Raw genomic sequence first — 22667 nt, forward strand, 5'->3', positions numbered from 1 at the left:
GTTTTTTTTTTGGGGGGTGGGGGCTGGTGCAGCCAGTCAATATAATGGAGCATATCTCAGTTTCCTGACTAAAATAGCAAATTTAAACAGAGAAGCATCTCGTACAATTCATAGTGAACATTAATTGTGCCTTTTGGACACAGAAAAGATATTTTGTTCAAAGAAAAGATAACACACAACAGGAAAAAACAAAACAAACAAAAACCAAAACCACAACCAAACCAAACAAAGAAAACCCAAAACCTAATGCTTACACTACCTGCCAATATGCATCAACTGCTTTGCAAAAATTGCCTTTAGGTGTCAACAGGTAACTATTTTAAGAAATCTTAAGTTATCCTGCATGAATATTTTTATACCCCTTTCAACACATTTGAGGACAGTAACCTCAAGCAAGGTGACACAAGAATAAATTAACTGCAATACTTGTTCTAATCCATACAAAATCTCTACCACTACACCATGAGTGAGCTATGAAGTCACTTGGTGTCTATATCCTGTGGAAGATCATTTCCCAGCCCACAGGGAATGTGAACTGTGCCAATGAGCTAGTGTGATGGGTTGAAATTTCCCCCTCCAACATTAACTTTGCCAGACCAGCTCAGTTGGAAGCAAATGAAAGCTGTTATTTACAAGCAAAACTATAATCTACAGTGGAATGCAATGAATATGTACAAAATATACAGTATTTACAATATTTTACAGATATCTACAATTAACAATGAACTTAAAAACTCCTGGTCAGAGAAGACCAGGGAAGCTGTCCCTCTGCCCCACTACTCCCTGTCCAAAAGGGAGAAAGGAGCAGAGAAAAAGTAGCAGTTAGACTTAATCAAAACAATGCAGCAAAGCTCAAGCAAAGGCAGATTAATCTCCCTTCAGAGCACAAAGCGAGCAGAGATCAGAAGGGAAAAGATCCTTTTGGTACAGTCAACCTTATAGCAGATATTTCTCCAATGAAATTGTTTAGAATTATCTTTGGTTTTCCTTTTCACACCCAATAGTGATTTATTTACATTTGTCTACTTTTCTGCTTGAAATCTGTAACAAAATTTTAAAGGCATAGCCTAAGACTACCACAGCTAGAGGCACTAAGCTTCCTCCTTACATTGCCCCACAGTGCAAGGCAGAACCAGAGAAATAGCCTCCCAGAGACATGCATTGAAGGTATTACCAGGTTGGATCTATCCAAACCTGCAATATACTGTTATAAGTTTCCCAATGTTCCCATCTAGTTCCAGGAAAAATACATTGCAGCACTACATTTTAAATTCACTAAAATATACCAAACTAAGTGTAGCATTTTGTACCAGAAGAGATTCAAGGCAGTATCACAAATTACTAAACCAACATCACCATAAAAGTGACCTGTTCTAGAGAGGTTACCATTGTATTTGACAAGTTAGTTTCCAGAGGACTTTTCTGATAGTTGTACAGCTGAAACTACATAGCATCTGTTTCTCTTGCCATAGCTGGAACTATCCAGGGCAGGGGATGCAGCAACGGGATAGCATCTGATATACATCACAGAAGAGGTACAGAAAGAAGTTCTGATAGGTGACAGAGCCATCTCCCTGACTCACAACAAGGCATGCACTATCAGTGAGCACCTAAGAGATCACAGCACTCTTTCTCAGCATTCAGATTCTGATGGCACCAGCTCCCAGCTGTTCTCCTGCTCCCACATGCTATGATGAGAAGACACATCTTTTACTTTTCCACTATCAGTAATGAGGGCTACAACCCTCCTGGCCAAAATCTTGATTGTATTTTCCATCATAATCAATCCAGGTTTCTCCATCAATTGGAAAACTACTGCTGTCTTGCAAATCTGAAACAATCCTGGACCTTTTCCCAGAGCAATAGACTTAAGAAAACCCAAATAATCAGGCAGTCAACTGACAAAAGCATCAAGCAACACCTACAGAGAGAAATACAAAAGGAACACCTATTTGTATCTGTTTCTGGAATAGCTACATTGTACATTTTACCCCATGATCATGTCCATCATCAAGAGCTATTAAAGCATGAAGATACCCTTTTGGGGTCAGAAAATCCCAGAACCATTGTTCCTATTAGCCACAAAACATTATTTCACATTTGTCCTGTATTTATGCTAATTCCCAGGCACCTGCTGCTCACCACTGCTGAACTCTCCACTACATAAACCTCAGACCTGATCCCTCTGTTCTGAGTATGATGTACTGGCATAAAGCACTTTTTAAAATAATACAACTGTACAGCTGCAAGCAGCTCTCAGGTGTTTCAGTCTTCATCAGCACACTAAGCACCATAGAATACATAGAATACATAGAATAAACCAGGTTGGAAGAGACCTTCAAGATCATCGCGTCCAACCCATCAACCAATCCAACACCGCCCAAGCAACTAACCCACGGCACCAAGCACCCCGTCAAGTCTCCTCCTAAAAACCTCCAGTGATGGCGACTCCACCACCTCCCCAGGCAGCCCATTCCAATGGGCAATCACTCTTTCCATATAGAACTTTTTTCTAACATCCAGCCTGAACCTCCCCTGGCGCAGCCTGAGACTGTGTCCTCTTGTTCTGGTACTGCTTGCCTGGGAGAAGAGACCAACATCCGTCTGTCTACAACCTCCCTTCAGGTAGTTGTAGAGAGTAATAAGGTCACCCCTGAGTCTCCTCTTCTCCAGGCTAAGCAACCCCAGCTCCCTCAGCCTCTCCTCGTAGGGCTTATGTTCCAAACCCCTCACCAACTTTGTTGCTCTTCTCTGGACTCGTTCCAGCAAGTCAACATCCTTCCTAAACTGAGGGGCCCAGAACTGGACACAGGACTCAAGGTGTGGCCTAACCAGTGCAGTGTACAGGGGCAGAATGACCTCCCTGCTCCTGCTGGCCACACTATTCCTGATGCAGGCCAGAATGCCATTGGCCCTCTTAGTTGCCTGGGCACACTGCAGGCTCATGTTCAGTCTACCGTCGACCAGCACCCCCAGGTCCCTCTCAGCCTGACTGCTCTCCAGCCACTCTGACCCCAGCCTGTAGCTCTGCATGGGCACCTGTGGCACTGTTACTGACCTGTATGAACAAGTTGTTGAGCCACAGAGCTCAAGCAAAGTGGAGCAATAAACCATATCCAGCTCCTACACTCAATGGAAGAAAACAAAAATAAGTGTTCAGAACAAGAGCACACAGCACACATGGTGCTATGTTAATATTTGCTTTCAGAGTAAACCAATACATTTCAGGAATTACGTCCTGAGCTCTTACTGAAAAGAAGTCACAAAATATATCTCCAAAAGCAAGATCATCAAAACTAACCTCAATGCAACCCTTAAAGAAGCTGTTGTGTTAGTGCTGATTGTCAACTTTGAATTTCCTGGTGTTGACACCTAGCCACATCACCAGCTCCTTTTTGAGCACCAAACAGGTATGACTTTGTAATGATTTTCAGTCAAAGCTCAACTGGTCTGGATGTAAACAAAACACCTCAGAAGCCTTGCTTAACAAAGATTACAAGATGACATTCTTTATAGATGTAAAACTAAAATTGGACACAAAAGAAGGCAACTTTCTGGAAGTCGGAGATGGAAGCAGTCATTTATTTCATTTCAATACTGGAGTTCTCCCATAAGGACAGCATTCTTGTCTTCTGTAAAATTAAATCAGCTAATGTGTTCTTGAAATACTGAGTAAATAAACAAACATACATATATCTTTCCCTCCAGAAAAACGTGCATTTGTAAAAACATCTACAATATTTCCCTTTAATTTATATGGTAGTTTATGTATCATTCCAAACTTTCTTTCTATTTTGCATTATCAAATGTTTCACACTGGTTTGGACCCAGGGTGAGTAAACAGCACAACAGAGTTTTTCATTATTACTATTACTACTATTAATTGAAGAGACACTTGCATTTAGAGAATTACCACCTAAGGGTGAAGTAGCTTTTACAAAGAGGTTTGTAACACTACAGTGACATGCAACTACATTAGAAGTATTTTAAATTAACTTGGAAATATCCTTTAGACTTTGACATTAGAATAGACAGTAACAGGATACCCAACAAAGTTAGCTGCTTCATTATCACAGCATCTGTATGAATGCCACATGTTAAGTGCAAGCTGTCCTCGAGGAGTGTTCTTTTACATATTTCTATGCCAGAAGTATACAGACAAAAAAAAAAACAATAAATCAACATATATCCAAAATGCAGGCAAAGTCCATGCTGCCTTTATTAAAGACCCCAAGTTGTGCAGTCTTCTCATGCAACCATTTCCCAAGACAAGCAACCTTCTGTGTGACCAATTAAATCATAAATAATGAAATAACAAGTCTGGGGATGTTTTAATCTGGAATGTTCATGGCAGTTTTACAGGGATAATCTGAACATATTAAAAACAACAAATATCTTCCAATGCTATAGAAGAGAAAAGATACTAAGACAAAAAGAACAAAGTATCTACCCTGTATAATTTCTAAGTTGTTACATGGAAGCAGACCTTGGCAGGCAGCTTTTCTTGCCAATAATTGGCATTAACAAATCAATAGAGAAGACTCTTTCAGCTATTTCAAATGTTTACATTAAAGCTCTCTGTAGTCTCCACTGTAACTAACAGGAGTAAATAAAACCCCACCAACATTCAGCTTATGCAGCACTGCAGTCATTACAGAAAGGCCAGGAAAGCCAAAAGCTAATGAGCCTGAGATTGTTGACATTTTCATGCATCTTGGCTCTACAGTCTGGCAAAACAGCTGGCAGTCTGACAAGCTTGATGCCAGACAGTCAGCGGGGGTTTAAATTTGTTGAACAAGGTGAAATGGTAATATCATTTAAAGCAAGCCACTGAGACACTGAGACCAAGAAGTTAAACTGTAATTTTACATTGCCAGCTTTGTAATTCCAAATATCCCTCAGAACTTTAGAGGCTGTCACACAAAACCACAAACAAACAAAAAAAATTCTGTGACCAAAAATGTCGTCTGGAACAGCTCACTATTTCCTGGGGAACAGAGGAATCCACCAATCCAAGAAAGAAAAAAATTCCAACAGTATAGAAGCAGCACCTTGATTCCTTCATCCTTTTGTATATATTCCAAGAGCACTCCAGTTAACAGCATTAACAAGCATAAGATTTTAACAGCATGTAAAGTTTCTAAATTAATGCTTAAGTTAAATGAGGTCTATGGCTATTGCTGGCTGAAGAAAAATTTCATTAACAACACTACCTTTGTTTGAATATTTGCCTCAAATTGAAGAGTTGTGTTTCCCCAAATGTTTGCTACAATGTTAGCCTTTGAAAAAAGTAATTGGAAAACTGTGCCTTTGGCTTTACATGTTAAAGTCAAGTCCAGCTATGGTTTATTGAAGTTGACAAGCAGCTTGTTGGTTAAGAAGTGCCTGCATCTGATAATGCTGCATCAAACCATTTCAAACACAACACCACAAAACATTTACAAACTATCAAAGAGACTCTCTTGATGTTTTAATTTCTAACCTTTCCTTAATTTGTCTCTCCACTGATTTTCAGTGAAGAGACACAAAATCTGAACTTTGTGTAGGGAAGATTTTACAAACTCCAGTTACATAATGTGGCCTATTCTGCTTCCTAAAAGCTTTTATGTGACAAAGGAGAAAAGGTGTGAGTAACTACTTGACTAGAATTAATTGTTCCCGGCTTTCCTGCAACAAAATCATGCATATCAGAAAGTCTGTCCTAATCTGGTCTAAAATACTTCAATTATCTTATTTTCTTCACTAGAAATTAAAACAAAAAGCTAAAAGTTATCTTAAAGGCCTTGACTGGAACAGGGCAGAGACCACTAAGCTGTGAAACCGTCCAGAGAAATACAAACACAAAGTAACTGCTGCAACTCTTGAGCGCCACAAAGCTGAAACCCGACTAGGGCTGCTGCTGCCAAGTGGTGGAAGCCCTCACCAGGCAGCACCCAGCCATCCACCACCACTGACAGGCTCTCACTGCTGCAACAGCTCTTCAGCTACTCCCATTTTGGCATGCTTCCAAATAAAACAAAAATATTTAATGCTATGGAATGGCATTTTGGCAAGAATTAATACATCAGTATTAGCACTAATAGTAGTATTTTTAGCTTCAGTTTAGCTTAGTGACAAATAATTATATCAACCTTATTTATTACAAATTTTAATAATGTCTTGACCCATATTGCAACACAAATCAGTCCAGTGTAGTTCAAATATCTGTATTTCCACACACAGGAACATACATTACTGATAAATTAGAGAAGGATTACTCCAAGGGAAGTTTGCTTCTGCCTCCTAACTCAGCCTGTTTTCAGCAGAATGGCAGGGTTCTTCCAAAGCAAAAAGGTCTGATTCTCTTTTAGCACTGAGCTTTCATTCTGCTACAGAAAAGGACCAAAAGTATACTACTACACATGGAACTTGGACTTCTGTACAGCAGGCGACCTTTTCCAACCTGTCAGGACTAGTGAGCAGTGTCCTCTCTTCAGCCTCAGGTATGGTAGACTTGCAAGCCCCCTGCCTGCCTGCCCAAAGGGCTTTCCAGAGGACTCTCAGAAATTGCCTCTCTCACACAGGCTCTTTTGCACCCCATGTGGAATAAAGAGTGAACACTGCAGACAGACAGAGGAAAGGCAGCTTGTGAAGCTGAGGGATTAAGACATTGGTAGCTGGTGCCAGTGACAGTGTCTTTCAGCTGCACTCAGTGGTTTAAACAGAAATTGAAGCTCCATAACTGTGGTCTACAAATCTGAAGTTAAACTGCATAGAAGTTTCACGCATTGCTGTTTTGTTATTGTTGGGTTTTTTAATGTAAAAAAGGGGTAATTACGCCTTCTCATTAAGCATAACCTTGCAAGAATATAAACTTCTAACATTAACTTTTCTGTCACATCTTATGAAGTTTCTCAGTTTTGATTTGACCCTAGTTTAATTTATACCCGCAGCATTCTCTTCTTCCAAAAGTATCAACAGACCAAGTATCAACAAACCAGACTTCTATATCTGCACAATCTATAGGTCTTTTGATACTTGAAATTTAGATCTGTGTGTGCAGCTTTGCCTTAATACAGCATTTAAAATACAGAGGCCATTTACATGTATACTTTACTTGCTAATAGCAAAACAAGTACGAATTCCAGTTTGCAATAAGAAGATGAGAAAGGGGAGTTAAATTACAAGCTCAGATCTCCTCCAAATGAATTCAGACATGAATTCTGCCATTGAGTGTCAATGAAAGCAGGTTCAGTACCCACACATCTTTTGGAAGTTAAAAGAATTAAGTTTTTGTACCTATCACTGCAGGCAACAATGCCACCTCCTGTCACTCAGAACTAAACCTCTCTTCCTTTCATAAATACAAAAAAACCCTAAACCCAAACAACAACAAAAAAACCCCAAACCAAAACACAAACAAAAAACCCCAAACCAAAAAAATCACAAACCCACCAAAAAACTAGGAATGCAGAATGAAACAAAGGTATTGTTGTACTTTATTTAGTTAATGGATAAAATTACAACATAAGGAGCACTCTAGTCTCTGTTTAGCATTAACATAAAAGTGGGTCTCTTCTATCAGACAAGACTTCTTATAGGATACATACTTTTACTAAAGGAAAATCCACCAGTTTGCCTTCAAATGAGTGCCAGCAAAAAAATACAGTTAACAAAGCTTCATATGATGAACAACCAGCATTAGGAAAATGGTTAAATATTAAAAAGAATCTTCAGTTAAAGTATTCTAGTGTATCATTCACTCCTGCTATAGATGGTGGAAGAATGGAGTTACGTTTTTACAGAGAACTTCAGTTTAACTCAGCATTATACCACTATATGAAAAGAGCAATGTGTAAAGAATGCCTTGTTCAGAAGACTTCCTGTTGTGTCTTAGCTGTAAGAGCACTACAAATGCTACACTACACTCTAGTGTCCTTTCTCTGAATAGCAGACGTTGCTGTCAGACCTCAACTTTGGGTTGGATCTGTCATCCAAGCAGCTAACTGGTCTCCTCGTATAATGCTGAAATAATGTACGTTTTTAGAAGTATAGCTGTTATTATGCTTCACTGAAATATGTCAACTTCTACTCAACACAGAGTATTTTATTTATTTAACCAGACACCAACTTCACTAAGTTATTCTAAAGCTCTGAGGATACTGTAAGACATTGCTTTTAACATATACAACAATGAAGCAAAAGGCCTTTTAAGTACCGAATGTAGCAGTCACCGTATCAAAGCCCAGAACCATACTGACTTGTATCTGATGATGACTCAAGGTGCTTTGCAGGAAGGATTTCTTAGGAAAAATACCTTACAATAATAATTGCTTTTGAATAAGATAGAAGTCAGTTGCATAGATAAGCCTTGAGAACAACAGTTTTATAACTAATTTGGCAAGCACTCTGGTAACAGTTAACAAAAACAAGGTCAGAATGCACCTGAGGGCCTCATTAAGAGAGTAAGACGAACCACAACAGCAAGATTTTGCACTGAGAAAATTAGCATTGCCTGGTCTGAGGCTTCTGGTGCTAACCCAGAGCACAATAGTACAAAGCTATAAACTGACTCATAATGTAATTCAGATTGGAAGGGACCTCCAGAAGCCATCTAGCCCAGCCTCCTACTCAAAGCAGGAACAACTTCAAAGGCTTTGAGCAATCTGATCTTACCACCTCAAAGGACAGAGATTCCACAGTCTCACTAGGCAACCAGCTCCACCATTTAATCACTCCTTCAGAGTCTCAATGCTCTCGTTGAAACAGCCACGATACACTGGACATCTTCTGCCACCACAGCATGCTGGCAGCCCCTGCTCAGCCTGCTGCCTAACTTAGTGTCCTTGTTCTTTGCTGTATACGTTCCGTTGCAGGCCGGTACACAGGCTTGCAATGCTGCCAGAGCTCAGTGAGCCCTGGGCACAGGGCTTTGAATTTTCTGAGTTTTGACAAAATCACAAAATCAAGCAGGTTGGAGGAGACCTCCAAGATCATCAAGTCCACCTGACCACACAATCCTTAGTAATCAACCAGACCATGAAATTAAGTGTGTCATCCAGGAACCTCATTTTACAAGGTTCCTAATGACAAGACAGTTTGTCAAATACCTCTGAATGGCAGCTCTGTCCTCTTGCATTAAAGCAGCTGCTCTTTCCACACTGGTGCCACCTGCTTCTTGTGCATGCCTTCCACTCCAGCAATATAATCACTAGCAACATGTTCACCAGCTTTGCACACAGATATCTGAAGAAGCATCTGAGTACTTCTAGGTCATTAACAGCTCTGGGATACCAGACCTGGCTTTCCTCACAAGGATAAGCTGTTCTGTTTCACAGCACTACACTCCAGGTGAAATATATCTGTGCCAATCTCTGATGCAAACCTTAGAAATGTTAAAAAACATGCAGATTGCCGGTGTTAAACCAACTCTTATTTGGGTTTATGGGTAACAGACTTCAGCTCTCACCTGCTTCTGTAATAACCACAGCACAAGAATAAATAGGCTTCTGCTTTATGTTATGCTTATAAAACTGAGCAAAAATTCTTGTAAAGCAATTTTAAGTACTGTTTGCATTCTTTGTAATTAAGCTAGAAGGGCCTGATCAATGTTGAAACATCTCTGGCTTCTCTTACAATACTCTACACTCCCCAAGGCCAAGTTGCATTTGGTGTAATTACAGAAAAGCAGCAGATCAAAGGTACTAGATTTGCTTCAATTAGCAAGATTATTCTGTGGTGTACTTCTCATCTCTGGTTATGCTCCTACTAGTCTATAGCTGTCCATAGCCAAAAGGATGTGGCCAGCCTGACATACTGTTGTTTGGGGTTTCGTTTTTTTGGTAATTGTAACGCCAGTAGATCAAAATTAATGAGAACCAAGTCATCCAAGCACAAATTAAGTGGCCTAAAGAGGTCACAATGTAATAGGAAGCTAATAAATTCCTTTGAAATTTAGCCCAGTGGAAAGAATATTCAAGTCACTACGACTTTTAATTCATTCACAGTTCTGGCACCACTCATTACTGCTAATACAGGTCAAAGAAACAACAACAGGAGAAACTGCTCTGGATACAGTAACTGCTACATGCAGTTACATAACTGAAAACTACAAACCAATATTTAGCTTCATATTTATAATTCTAACCAATAGAAGACACAGAAATTAAGTGTATAAACTACAGTTGTTTAAAGCAACATTAATAAAGGTGTGCTAAGATTACAAGAGGCGCTTGGTAATTTTTCCACTTACCTTCAGTTTTGCTTCCTAAAATGCAATACAGATTGCACGTGTCATATTACATGCTCATCAAATTCAAACAAGTTACAGCTTCTTCTGTAGCTGGTGAGTTCTTCATCTATTTAAGTACAGTTTCAAGAGTTCCTCCTAACATTGTTTAAAACTCCCTGAAAACCTTCTGCTGAAAATAAATTAAAAACTCAAAAGTCATATGTATCTCTGAAGGAAAAAGGTAATTCTTAAATGTCAGACTTGCAGATTCTTGCTTACCACACCTGCAGCCCTACTAAAACTTCCTAGCATCCTCAGAAGAGCTGACATCTTACTGCATAAATATCACTGCTGGTATGACAGGAAAATCCACATAATTGCTTAATACTGAAACAAATTTTCACAGTTTCTAAAGTAATTTCTTGCAGTTGCAAAAATAGCCTTTTACTGATAAATACCTCTGCATTAGGCTGCAAACCTTTAAAGAATGTTTTCCCCCCTGATGCACCTGTGTTTAAATGTAAAATTCACAACAGTCATTTGTTCTGGGGTCTTCCCTCCCAACCTCACCCATACTTTCATTCCATGATGTAAGCAACAGTGACACCAGCCATAGCTGACAACCCTAACCTGGCCAGACTGCGAGAGTGGTCATGGACAATTCTGTCCAGACAGGAAGCAGGTATTTCTGTTGACACAGCAATAGACAAAATACCTAAAGTGGAAAAAAAAAAATACCCCAAAGTATGAGATGGTAATGGTGCTCCTCTTCACCACAACCTGGAGAAGGAGGCATATTACTAGTGTCTTCTTGTAATTGCAGCACCAACCACAGACCCCCACGGACAACATGATACATACACTCCTGCACAGCAGTGCCCTACATACACAAGCTGATCCCTAATTGTGAGACACAGCTACTCCTGCCCATAATCCTGCAAGAGTTCTTCCAGTCACACAGTGAAACCACCTCTCCTGCTGAAGGAAAATCATTACTGGCACAACCTGGCTTTTTGTTACTGCCAAATTTAACATGTGGATGAATGAATCTCAGTTTGTTTTATGTGCTAACCTTTTCCTTTCTGACTCCTGGTGATAGACAGATGTAGTTCCTTCTATACAGAATAACCTTAGTTATCCATGTAAATTTGACATGTAGGTTCTTGGATTCAGAGAACAGCTTGGGCTGGAAGGGACCTCAAAGATCATCCAGTTCAAGCCTCCCTGCCATGAGCAGGAACACCATTCAATGAACCAGACTGCCCAAGGCCTCATGCAACCTGGCTTTGAACTTCTCCCAGGAAGCACTGGCAGCCCACCCCCAAGTATTTTCTCAGTCTCTAGAGACACTCGGAACCCTTAGAGTTGAAGACCAGGAAGAAGACCTTTTCTGCTCAAGCTATAAGGAAGAAATGTGGAAGGACACACTGTGTGATGTCAAAGTGAAAGTTCTCTTTGTCAGGATTTACCTTCCACAGCTGAAAAGGCAAATATCTAAAGCTTTTATGGTTTCGATCAGGGTGTTTTGAGACACTTCTATTTGCAGTTCTCTGTTCATTGCTTGTGAAAAAAATCTCAGAATCACAGAATATTTGGCCTTAGAAGGGACCTCAAAAGATCATCTAGTGCAACCCCATGCCCTAAACAGGATCACCTAGAGTAGGTCACACAGGAACATGTCCAGGCGGGTTTTGACTGTCTCCAGAGAAGACTCCACAACCTCCCTGAGTGGCTTATTACAGTGTTGTCACCCTCACAGTTAACAAGTCCTGTGCTCCATTTTGCACCCATTGCCCCTTCTCCTGTCACTGGACATCACTGAGAAGACCCTGACTCCATCCTCCTGAAACTTTCCCTTTGCATATTTATAAATATTAATGAAGTCACCCCTCAGTCTCCTCTTCTCCAAGCTAAAGAGCCCCAGCTCCCTCAGCCTTTCCTCATAAGGAAGATGTTCTACACCCTTTATCATCTTTGTGGCTCTGCACTGGACTCTTTCAAGCAGTTCCCAGTCCTCCTTGAACTCCTTGAACTGAGGGGCCCAGAACTGGACACAATATTCCAGATGCGGCCTCACCAGGTGTGGCAGTGCACTCAAAACCCTTCCTTCCCCCTCACCCTTGCAGTCAGCATGGGGAAAAGAGAAAAGTGTGGGAAAGGAGCAGGAGAAGGCACCTTTCCTGACTAGGGAGAGGGTCAGTGCACATGGACACTTCCCCACTCCACAAGTCAGAACTCCCCACATTTAGGCAAGCCCGGGGTGCTATAGGCTGAGTTTCCCACTTCTATTGGTGATGTTATGACAATTAGTCTTGGAGATATTACAAAAGAGTGAGCTAAAAAGCATGTGCTCTTCCCCAGATGCAAAGCTCCCTAGCTGTAAAGCTTCTCCCTCACTGCAAAGCACACTTGCTCACTCTGTGTGGCTTTTGCCTCGCACGCCTGGGTTACATTGTCAGTTCTGGAAGGCCTTTCCAAAACGGAGACCATAAGAGGAATTCTCACAGCTAACAATGTCACCTTGTGAGTAAAAAAACTGAATATTTCCTGGAGTCTCCAGGGAAAGCCTGCCTCTTATTACTGGGGATATTCACTGTTCTGTCCATTTTATCTTTTCCAAATATTGTTCCTCAACTATTGTAACCATTCCCATATTCTGGAGATGTTCTCAACCAAGCATAAGAGCCTGTATAATTTTCATAACTTTGAACATATTCCTTGGGGGTGGGGTGGGTTTGAATTAATAATTAATTTAATTTACTCTCTGCCTCACTCCCTCTTTATTTCATAACACCAGGGCAGAGTAGAGAGGGAGAAGAACCTCTCTCCACCTACCAGCCACACCCCTTCTAATACAACCCAGGATGCCATTAGCCTTCTTGGCCACAAGGGTACAATGCTGGCTCCTGGTTATCCTTCTGTCCACCAGGACTCCCAGGTCCTTTTCCCCAGAGCTGCCCTCCAACAGATCAGTCCCCAACCTACACTGGTACATGGGATTGTTCTTTCCCGGATGCAAGACTCTGCACTTGTCCTTGTTGTGCATCATTCTCCCCATCCAAGTCTCCAGCCTGTCCAGGTCTTGCTGAATGGCAGCTCAGCCTTCTGGTGCGTTAGCTGCTCCTCCTAGTTTTTTGTCATCAGCAGACTTCGTGACGGTGCTCTCTGTTCCCTCATCCAGGTCACCAATGAATATATTGAATAGTACTGGTCCCAGAGGGACTGCACTAGATACAGACCTCCAACTAGACTCTGTCACACTGACCACAACTCTCAGGCTTTTTTCCTTCACCCATTTCACAATCCACCTTACTACCTCATCATCCAGAGTACAGTTCTTGAGTGTGCAAACACCTGCAAATAAACCAACCCAATTCCTGAAGTTGTGCCCCGTAAGCAATTCCTATCTGTTTTGTGAAATAATGAAGCTTTTTTTTTTCCTGCTGTAAAAACTGGGACTGTCTAAAGCTTATTTTTTTCATGGTATTTCACAAACAGACAAGTTTAATAACCAAGTATCAGTAAGTCACAAAGTTTTTTTACCATTAAAGGCAGGACCTAAGCTTTTCATCATTAAAGTTTCTGGGGTTTTGATAACACATTTCTTGTGTGATACACTTGTAAATCAACTCTATGCAATTAACTTCATGAAAATGAATGAAGTCAGCAAAAATATGACTCTGGTTTAGGAGTCTAATACCATTTCTGAAAAAAAAAAAAAAACAAAAAACCTTTGAGACACCACTTATGAACCTGGAATAATAACATTCCCTCAAGTGATGCCTGTCACCTAGCCATGTGATTTTATTTTTTCTTTCCTCAATGCAAATGTAATAGAAAAGTTTGACAGTTTTGTGGGTTTTTAAAATATTCCAGAGAACATTTTCTCAGCTTTTTCAAGACTTGAGCCACAGGGCAATACAGTTACAAAAGTTTATTTATGCAGTGATAAGGAATCAATACTGCCAGGGAAAGTATTGAGAAACTTCAAAAAACTTAGAGCAGTGAAAACAAAAGGCTAGAGTTCATCTTTAAGTACATCAAAGAAATCAAAGGCTATGAGGCTATCACCTTTCAGCAGGCACTGCTGACAGAATTAATTCATGCTTGTATCACACTCTTTGATAGTTAAGCTTTAAAATTCACATTCACACTTAAGTATTATGTCAATGTGGTTATGAAGCAAGTGCAAATATTTATTGTCTTGAAAAAATGACCACAACGTGTCTTCAGACTCAGCCTTTATAACATATTTTTCCTCAAAAAAAGAAGCAGTAGAATGCCATCATGTGCCATCATCAACCTCTTAACTCAATCATGAGCACTCACACAGTACCCAGATTAAGGATCTAATATTTCAGATATAGGCAAAGGCAGCATTGGTATTCAAGAATTAAAGCTACTCCTTCCCTAGTTTTTCCACTCTTCACATAAAAATACCCTAACAGTAGGCATCATTGCAGAACCTGAAAGAACACCAGAGGCTCCTACCCTAACTGTACTATACAAATTAGTCTTGCCAATGTAGAGGACTGTTTCCAGCGGGGATTTGTGACGGCACACAAGAGACTGAGCAATGCCCATAGACCAGAACTGACATTCACAGTTAAAAACCTTAGCTTTTCCTGAAAACATTCCTCAGCAGTTCTCCTACTACAGAGACATTACAGACATGCAGTCAACAGCTCTGGTCATTGTGCACTAACCGCTTTGGTAATGCCAAAAAGGCGTTTTCAACTCTCACCCACACAAGGACACAAACTCAAAATGTTATACGGCTCCAAGAGCATCACACCACAGAATTAAATTGCTGTCCCATAAGGCTGCAGCTGGGGGGGCTTATTCTCAGATTTAAATGTTTAGGTGTGGGGCATTAACTTCTCAAATTTCAGCATTTAAGCCAGCTGAGAAAGCCTTAAGACCTGCTCAAACCACCAACAGTGATTCAGTTTATCACCACTAACCTTTTGTCTTTGGCAGATAAACACAATGCACATTAAACTGCAACCTCAAGAATAAAACAGCACCAAGTCAACTCTATATAATTCAGTTGCATCAGCCATTTGCCAACTCAAACACCAACTGCAAGAAGGATCATTTTCCACCTTCTTGTTTGTTTCTTTGTTCAAGCTAGTACTTACACAGGCTAACCTGCAAAATGTAAAATTTCTTTATGTTACTTCCTCCAAATTTTCCACCACAAGCTATTCCACATGCTGGCATTTTCTCCACAACCACCATAGGCACTATTATATCTCAAACACATTACATTCTGTTTTCTCAGGACACTCAAGCCATCCACATCATCCAAAGTTAAAACTTATTCCCCTTACTCCTACATTTCTGCTTCACATCTTGATTTAGTGAGCACTTGTTAGAAAGCTGTCAAATCAGGTAGCTTACTGTTGTAAAAAAACAAAAGACGCCAAACCCTTGTCAGTCCCCATAAGGAATCACCAGATGATGCTAAGGAGAATTCATTCTTCTGTGCTTTTTTTACTGAATTCAAAACATCACCACTATAAGCACAGATGCCAAATACTTTACAACCACATTCAGTAGGGTGCTTTGCAGTGAGAAAAACCAACCCTGTAGTTTAGAAAAATCAAGGAATTCAGGTAAAGATACCTGCCACCAGCAAACACCATGAGATAATGTCCAGGGTAATGAGCAAGCTTCATCATATTACTTCACACGATGTACCCTAAGTCACTAAATTACTTTCACTGCAAGTCACAACACAGAATGCTGTGCTCAGTGGCAAGCATAACTCAGCTACATTCCTGAGAAGGAGGAAGAGGATACACTGCAAAACCAGACTGAGTGCACAATTCACTCTTAAATCACAATCTCACATCACAACTTTCATTTCAAAAAAGCTGCCGCTTTCCTTCTTTCTTAAAAAGCAAGCAGCTCTGTGATCCGTTTATGTTCCTTGGTTTCTCTCCCCCTAAATATCTTCCAGTGTCCGCTCTTGCTGTACCCATGCCCTTCACGGCAAGTGCAAGTCACAGAGCTCTTGAGGAAGCTCGTGGTGTAATACTACATGATGATGAGGAGCTGAGGAAATACTTTCAGGTTTCACTATGAAAGAAATCAGGGAGATGACTATTCTGCAAACCACTTTTGTAAGGGACTCCACTTTTTGGCAGTTCTGTAAACTTTTCAGTTCAGGAACAACTGACTTCATGTCAACTCACTCCACTGACAGGACAGATAGTTCTACAAAAGCAGGTTCCAAGACATTTCTCTTTGATGAAAAGTTCCTGCCTGCTTTAAAAAGATACCCGACTTCACATCCAATATATGATCAACCTCTCCATTCCCCAGGGCTTGAATGGATTCCAAAATTCTCTGGACAGCTGTTGGATAAAGTTCGTTTCTTCTTGTCTTCTGACAAAGAATCAAACCCATACTGAGGTCGCAGGTTCCCCCACTGCACGGCACTTAGGGGACACTGCACCCTCCTCTTCTCACAGCTTCCAGGGAACATTTCAGACCTTTTCCAGGTGCCACAGAGGCGGGCTGGCCTTGCAAAGAGAGGCTACATTCACACGCCTGCTGACATCCAGACACTTAGCAAAAACCCCAAGCCCCACAACTTTACGCCACCTCATTGCTGTCTCCGCAAGCTACCCCCAAGCACTCCCCACCTGCCCGCTGCCAACCATCATCCCCGCCAAGCGCTGCCGAAACGCTTGCACCGCCCCGCCGAACGCACAGGGGGTCGCTTCGGGACAACTGCCAACGAGTGCCCGGAACTCTCGTCTGCCGCCAGCTCCGCTGCCGAGGGACGGACACGCGTCTCGCCGAAGCCCGCATTTCCTCTGCCACAGACGCGCCAGAGTTCAGCCAAACGCCAGGCTTTCCCCTCTGTCCGAGGCTCACTTCTTCCCTCCTTCCTGACTGTGCCCTTCCCGTTGCTACCCAACCAGACCCAGCTCAGACCCAGCTCCGCACCGCCCCCCGCCCCACCATCACGCCGCCGCGCCGCCTCGGGGCCTGAGCGCAGCCTCCAGCAGCCCGGGGCGGGGCGAAGGACGGCGGACTCCAGGGCCTGGCGGCTTTGGCCGCCAGATTGCGCGCGTCACCTGCAGCGCCCGCACTCCGGTCGCCTCTCGCTGCACTCCACGGGTAGATCCCACAGGCCCACGCAACTCTCGTCCTCAGAGGCCGAGGCGGCCCCGCTGCCGGCCGCTGCACAGCTCCGCTCCATGCCAGCGCGACAGGAGGTAGCGAGAGGTATCAGCAACCCCCAGGGGGCGCCGACAGGCCGTAGAGTCTGTCGTCCTCGCTCACGAGCCCACTGCCCCCCGCCCCTTTGCGGGAGTTCGTCCAATCGGGGCGCGGAGAACACTGGAGGAGGTTTGTCCAATCACGGTGCGAAGAGTCGTGGAGGTGGTTTATCCAATGAGGACGGGGACAGGCTACTCCCTACCGCGGTGGAAGTGGTAGGGCCGATAGGGGGTGCTGCTGCCGCGTGTGGGTGCTGGGTCCTGGCTCTATCTTACCCGGTGTGCCCTGCCACCTGCTCGGCGGGAGTCGCGCTGGGTGGCCGGGGCCTGAGGCCCTGGGAAAGTGAGCCATACCTGCCCTTACGCGGCTGTGCCTGCAGGCAGCGAGAACAGTGCTAAGGCTCTCTTGTCGCAGTGACAGGCCGCGGACTTATCCGGCGTGGCGCCCGAGGCCGGCCCCAGGCTCTCGGCGCGCATTGCAGTGCAGCCTGGGCTCCGGCGGTCAGGCTGCGGGACGGTGAGCCAGGCTCGGGGCCCACGTGGATATCGTCTGCCCCCAAGTGCATGAAAACACAGCCAAGGGCTTGGGGCAGCGGCCTCTTGCTCAGTATGCGTGTGCGAGCAGGAAACGGGGTCCTGGTGACAGTAATGCTGGAGCTTGATGTCGGTAGTGTTTTATGAAGAAAAATTAACTGCTGGTCATTACATACGTATCTGTCCATTTACATTGATGTTTTACTTGATGTGCTTCAGAGATGTTTGGGTCTTCCTGTGTTTCTAGGGGACTTTCACACTCTTCACTCAATTCTAGGAGGAAGAGAGGTAATAGTGTACTTCATGACAAACTCGCTTCTCTAGAATTTGCACGGTTTGAAACAATAGATACTGTTCTAAGATCTGCCATTCAGGTGGAATTGATAAGCAATCGGTTTACAAGTTTGTGTGATTGCCTACGAGGAGATGAAGTACCTTTTAATTAGGCACAACTATAATTAAAAGTCACTATTCCAGGAACGGTATCAATAAGGCAGATTTAAGAGATAGGTCCAGAATCTGCTACTCCTTGCATTGGTAACAGCTGAAAATTCAAGAAATAATTTTGAAATAAACCATTTTTCTTTATCATGTGAAATGCTCTTATTTGCAGTGTTCTTTTTTCCAGGAAGACAAAAGGGATGAATGAAATGTAATACAGAACCAGCCCAAATACTGCAGATAACATAGCCTGATGTAACAAGATTTCATACTGCACAAAGATAGGACAGTTTTAACTATCTTGCCTTGCTAACATTCTGGAGTTTTGCATAAAATCACAATTTGCTTATGAATGTTTGGAGTTGCTTTGTTTGCAGGTTGCTTAGAGGAAACAAGTGATGCCAGGTCACCTGGCTGTTGACAATGGCAGTGTACATCTGAAAAAGGAAAGGAGAAGAGGTTAAGGCATGGATGGAATTGGAGGTCTCCTCTATCAGAGTACATGGAAAAATGCATGCCTCTGGACTTACTAGCTAAGAGAAATGTATCACAACTTGTGTGTTTACACTGACACGTTGAAAGTAACTCCTTGGGAAAAGAGCATGTCATAAGTGTCAGCATTGGAAGTAGGTATAACCCATGCAGGGATATCTTCACCTAGCAGATGAGTTAGACACCTACTACACTACCGCCAGGACTAAGAGTTAACACAGCAGCAGTCCTAAAACAGTCAGTGAAGTGCACACACATGGAGCCCCTACCCACCCACCTTCATGTATCTAACTCCCTGGAAATCATTAGGCAAACCAGTAACTAATTAACACACTTTGAAAGACCGTTTTGGTAGACAAGAGGGAATTAATTCAGGGAAAGCCTCACACTGCACACCCAGCCCTCTCACACTGGCCCAGGCTACGGTGTCAGGGCAGACGGGTCTTACCCAAGCCCCTAAGTGAAAAGGTAGTGACCAGTGGAGCCTCCCATGCTACAGGTGTGTTAGAAGCAAACAGGGCCAATTCAGAGACACCTTCAACTAATAACCAAGGAGATGTTACAAAATGAAGTGTTCACAGAAAGGTCTCAGTCTGCATTTCATGCCAAGATGGCACAAAATAGATCTTGAGAACTCCAATGGGGCAGAGAACACACAGAAATGTGTATGGCAGTATATCCAAAGCCCCTCCCCCTGACCTGGATGTTTTCTGTGATTAACTCAGAATCACTAACAGTTGAGTCAGGGGAAAGGAAAGTTTGGCTCTGGGTAGGAGTCAGGCTGCCATGAATAGGAACTTGCAAACTGGCTGATGCTCTCAGAAAATGCAAGTTGCCACGTCTCACAGACTCATTTCACAACAAAACGTGCAAATTGGAATGCTCACGCTGGATATTTGCAAAAGGGAGTGAATCAAATCAGGTTTTCAGTCCTTGGAAAGCAGCTGTTCACGAGATCCTGAGAGCAGAGGAAACCCTGCCCTAACTGAGAACTGTGCCCCTGTTGAGGGTAGTGCTCCTGCACACTCCCACACCACTGCGCCTTGGAGAGAGATGCAGCCTGCAAACATCACAAATACGAGTGTGGAACAGGAGTTCAGGGGCAGAAGTCCCATGTCCCTGTGTCTGTCCAGCCTGGTTTCTCTGTATCCCAGGCTGCAGGCAAGAGCTGCTCTTCCTCCTCTGGGCAGAAACAACTGTTTAGCTGTATATAAAAAGTAAGATCAGCTTGTTACTCAAAAGTAACTGAACACAGCAAATACAATCAAAACTGTTCTTGAAGTATTGATTTCAAACAGACTTTGGAAATGTAACAGGTCCATGAGAAAGGATTTGCTAATGTGCAAAGCATGGATGGTTTCTGTTTTCTCAGGCCTGTAGATATCACCAGTTCCTGAGCACTGCTATGAACTTCCCTGCAACCACACAGTTGCCCAATTAGAGCAAGGAGTTTGCCTTTCTGTTTTCCTCACTGGAAGGGGTCATTCACTGGAATCACATGGATGAGCTGCACAAGCCCATTCAGGGCAATTCGTGTCCAAGGTAATACTTTAAGAGCACTTTTCGCACTAGTAACTGATAGTTAATGGATCTTTATAAAAACCCTTACACCCTATATGGGCTACCTAACCTCTACCACCTCATGGCACTTGGGAAGGCCACAAGAAGGCAACATCTCTCAAGCTCACCCACTGGACATGTCATCTTAGATCTAGGTAATCACAGTTTAATGACTGCATCGTGGGGGGTGGGGGGGTGGGTGCCATTTTTTAAAGCCCTTAAAGCAGTCTGTTATGGTTTGAGCTGAAAACACCTCTAGACTGAGGACAGAAGGAATTTACCCCAAAGGAGTAAATAACCACACTCACACAGAACTGAAGGTGAAACAGAAGTACTATTTACTAAAGTAAACCAAATAAAAAAGGTACAAAGGCAAAAGGATATATATACATACACACTCCAAATCAGCTCAGGCCTAGCTCTCCATCTGGGCTCAAGACCAGGCCAAAAACATTCAGCTTCAGTAGGTCCCAAGTAGGCCAAACTGTGCCACTCCCCACCCCCAAGTCAGGCCAAAACAGGCCTCCATGCTCCCCTGAGCCTCACTATCCCCCAACACGAGCCGAGCACAGCAGGTCCTAGCTACGTAACAAGACAAAATAACTTGCTATCAAGGCCACATAAAGCCACACTCCCCCACATACCAGGGAGACAGCAGCCACACACAGCAGGGGCAGAGAGGAGGAAGAAAGAGAATAACTGGCAGTGAACTCCCTTATATAGGGAGATGCAGGACCATGGGATGCAACAACACAATTACAATTACCTGTGTTCACCCCTGGGGGACTATACAGCCCTTTGATACTCGCTGGTACTCTGGAGCAATTTTATCTCTATGATAGGACACTTAGTCCTCAACCTGTAACAGTCACTCAGAGTTGCTAAGCATTTCCTTAGTGTATATAGAAGGGTGTATCAAGTTTGTTTACATTTCCTGAATCTGCCCCTGGATTTGCAAAACATAACTCCAGATCACGATGCAGGATTTTATTCTCTACTGCTCCAACAAGAAGCACTACAGTAGTATGCTTCCTTCCAGTTTTCCTATCCAATTACTTGCATAGAATGTTAGGTTAGAATCATCTAGTTCTGTTGCCTTTTGTTTCTGCTTGCTCTAGAGTTGTTAGCCAAACTTTGTAGCAAAAGATCAACTTTCTTATAAGATGTGTGAACACCTAATAGCAACTAACAGTTAACAGGAACTGTGGAAACAACTTATTGACAGCAATGACTGAGAGAACAAAGAATGGCCGTAACAAGGATAACAGCACACATCAAGACACCTAACAGTGAATAAACTAACATTCTAAGCTGCCTTCCATCGACCACCTCAGCATCTGGGTGCTGCGTGGTGCGACGAGTGGTGAGGGCTCTCCCCGAGAAAGGAAGAAATAACAGAAAAGGGAACAGCCTTGATTTCTTTTGAATCAACCATGTAGGGTGAGAGAAACTTCAGGGCCCTAACAGAACTAACCGCTCCAGTTGCTCGGAGGGCGAACAAGTGCTCGTCTAGGCCTCTCCTCTCTGGTGGGTGACAGTGGCCTAATAGCCTAATGGTGAGAAAACATTGCAGTGTTATATCCAAGTCAGGAAATTCTTCCTGGTGTTTCGCTATGGCACTGTAGAGAAACATTGCCATTGGTGGACTGGGCTGCTATCTCAGGAAGCTCTGGAAATGGCTCTGGGATGGTCTCATCCTCTCTGCCAGCGGCCATCTCTTGTGGCTCGAGTGGTAACATCTCGTGGTTCAGGTGTGAGATTGTGCTACTCCAACCTTGCCCATGCGCTATAGTTCCTTCCAAAAGCCCTTCAAGTAGTTCCTTATAATTGTATTAAAAATTGTTCCTTATAAGAGCATTAAGTTTCATTTAAATCTAACAGTTCCCTATAGTTACTTATAGAAATTCTAAGAATAATTCCTTATAAAATCACTTAAAGTCGTTGCTTACAAGTCTACTAAACATTGTTCCCTATAAACATACTGAAAATAATTCCTTACTAAAACACTAAAAATGGTTTGCTTCTAAAACTACTAAAAACAGCTCCTTATAAAAGCAAGTCCAGTGCCTCCCTAGGTCTGGCTTTGGAGGATGTTTCTTCCATCACACAGGCCATAGTTTTGAGCTCCAGTCAGGGTGTATTAGTCTCCCGTCTCAGCCACCGTAAAGCCTGTCTAGTGTAGCGGACCAGCTCCC

General features: G+C 42.8%; 1 protein-coding gene across 1 annotated transcript in view; it reads right to left on the bottom strand.

Moving 5' to 3' along the window:
* The window catches only part of DTWD2 (DTW domain containing 2), a 76293-nt gene extending 58806 nt beyond the window's left edge, over positions 1–17487 (bottom strand). The window contains exon 1 of the mRNA XM_009904331.2: positions 17302–17487. Coding sequence (XP_009902633.1) covers positions 17302–17426 — 125 coding nt within the window. The 5' untranslated portion in view covers positions 17427–17487. The remainder of the gene's footprint in view (positions 1–17301) is intronic.
* Positions 17488–22667: the final 5180 nt, after the last annotated feature.

The sequence above is a fragment of the Dryobates pubescens genome, chromosome Z, assembly GCF_014839835.1.
Source record: "Dryobates pubescens isolate bDryPub1 chromosome Z, bDryPub1.pri, whole genome shotgun sequence".
NCBI classification, from domain to species: domain Eukaryota; kingdom Metazoa; phylum Chordata; class Aves; order Piciformes; family Picidae; genus Dryobates; species Dryobates pubescens.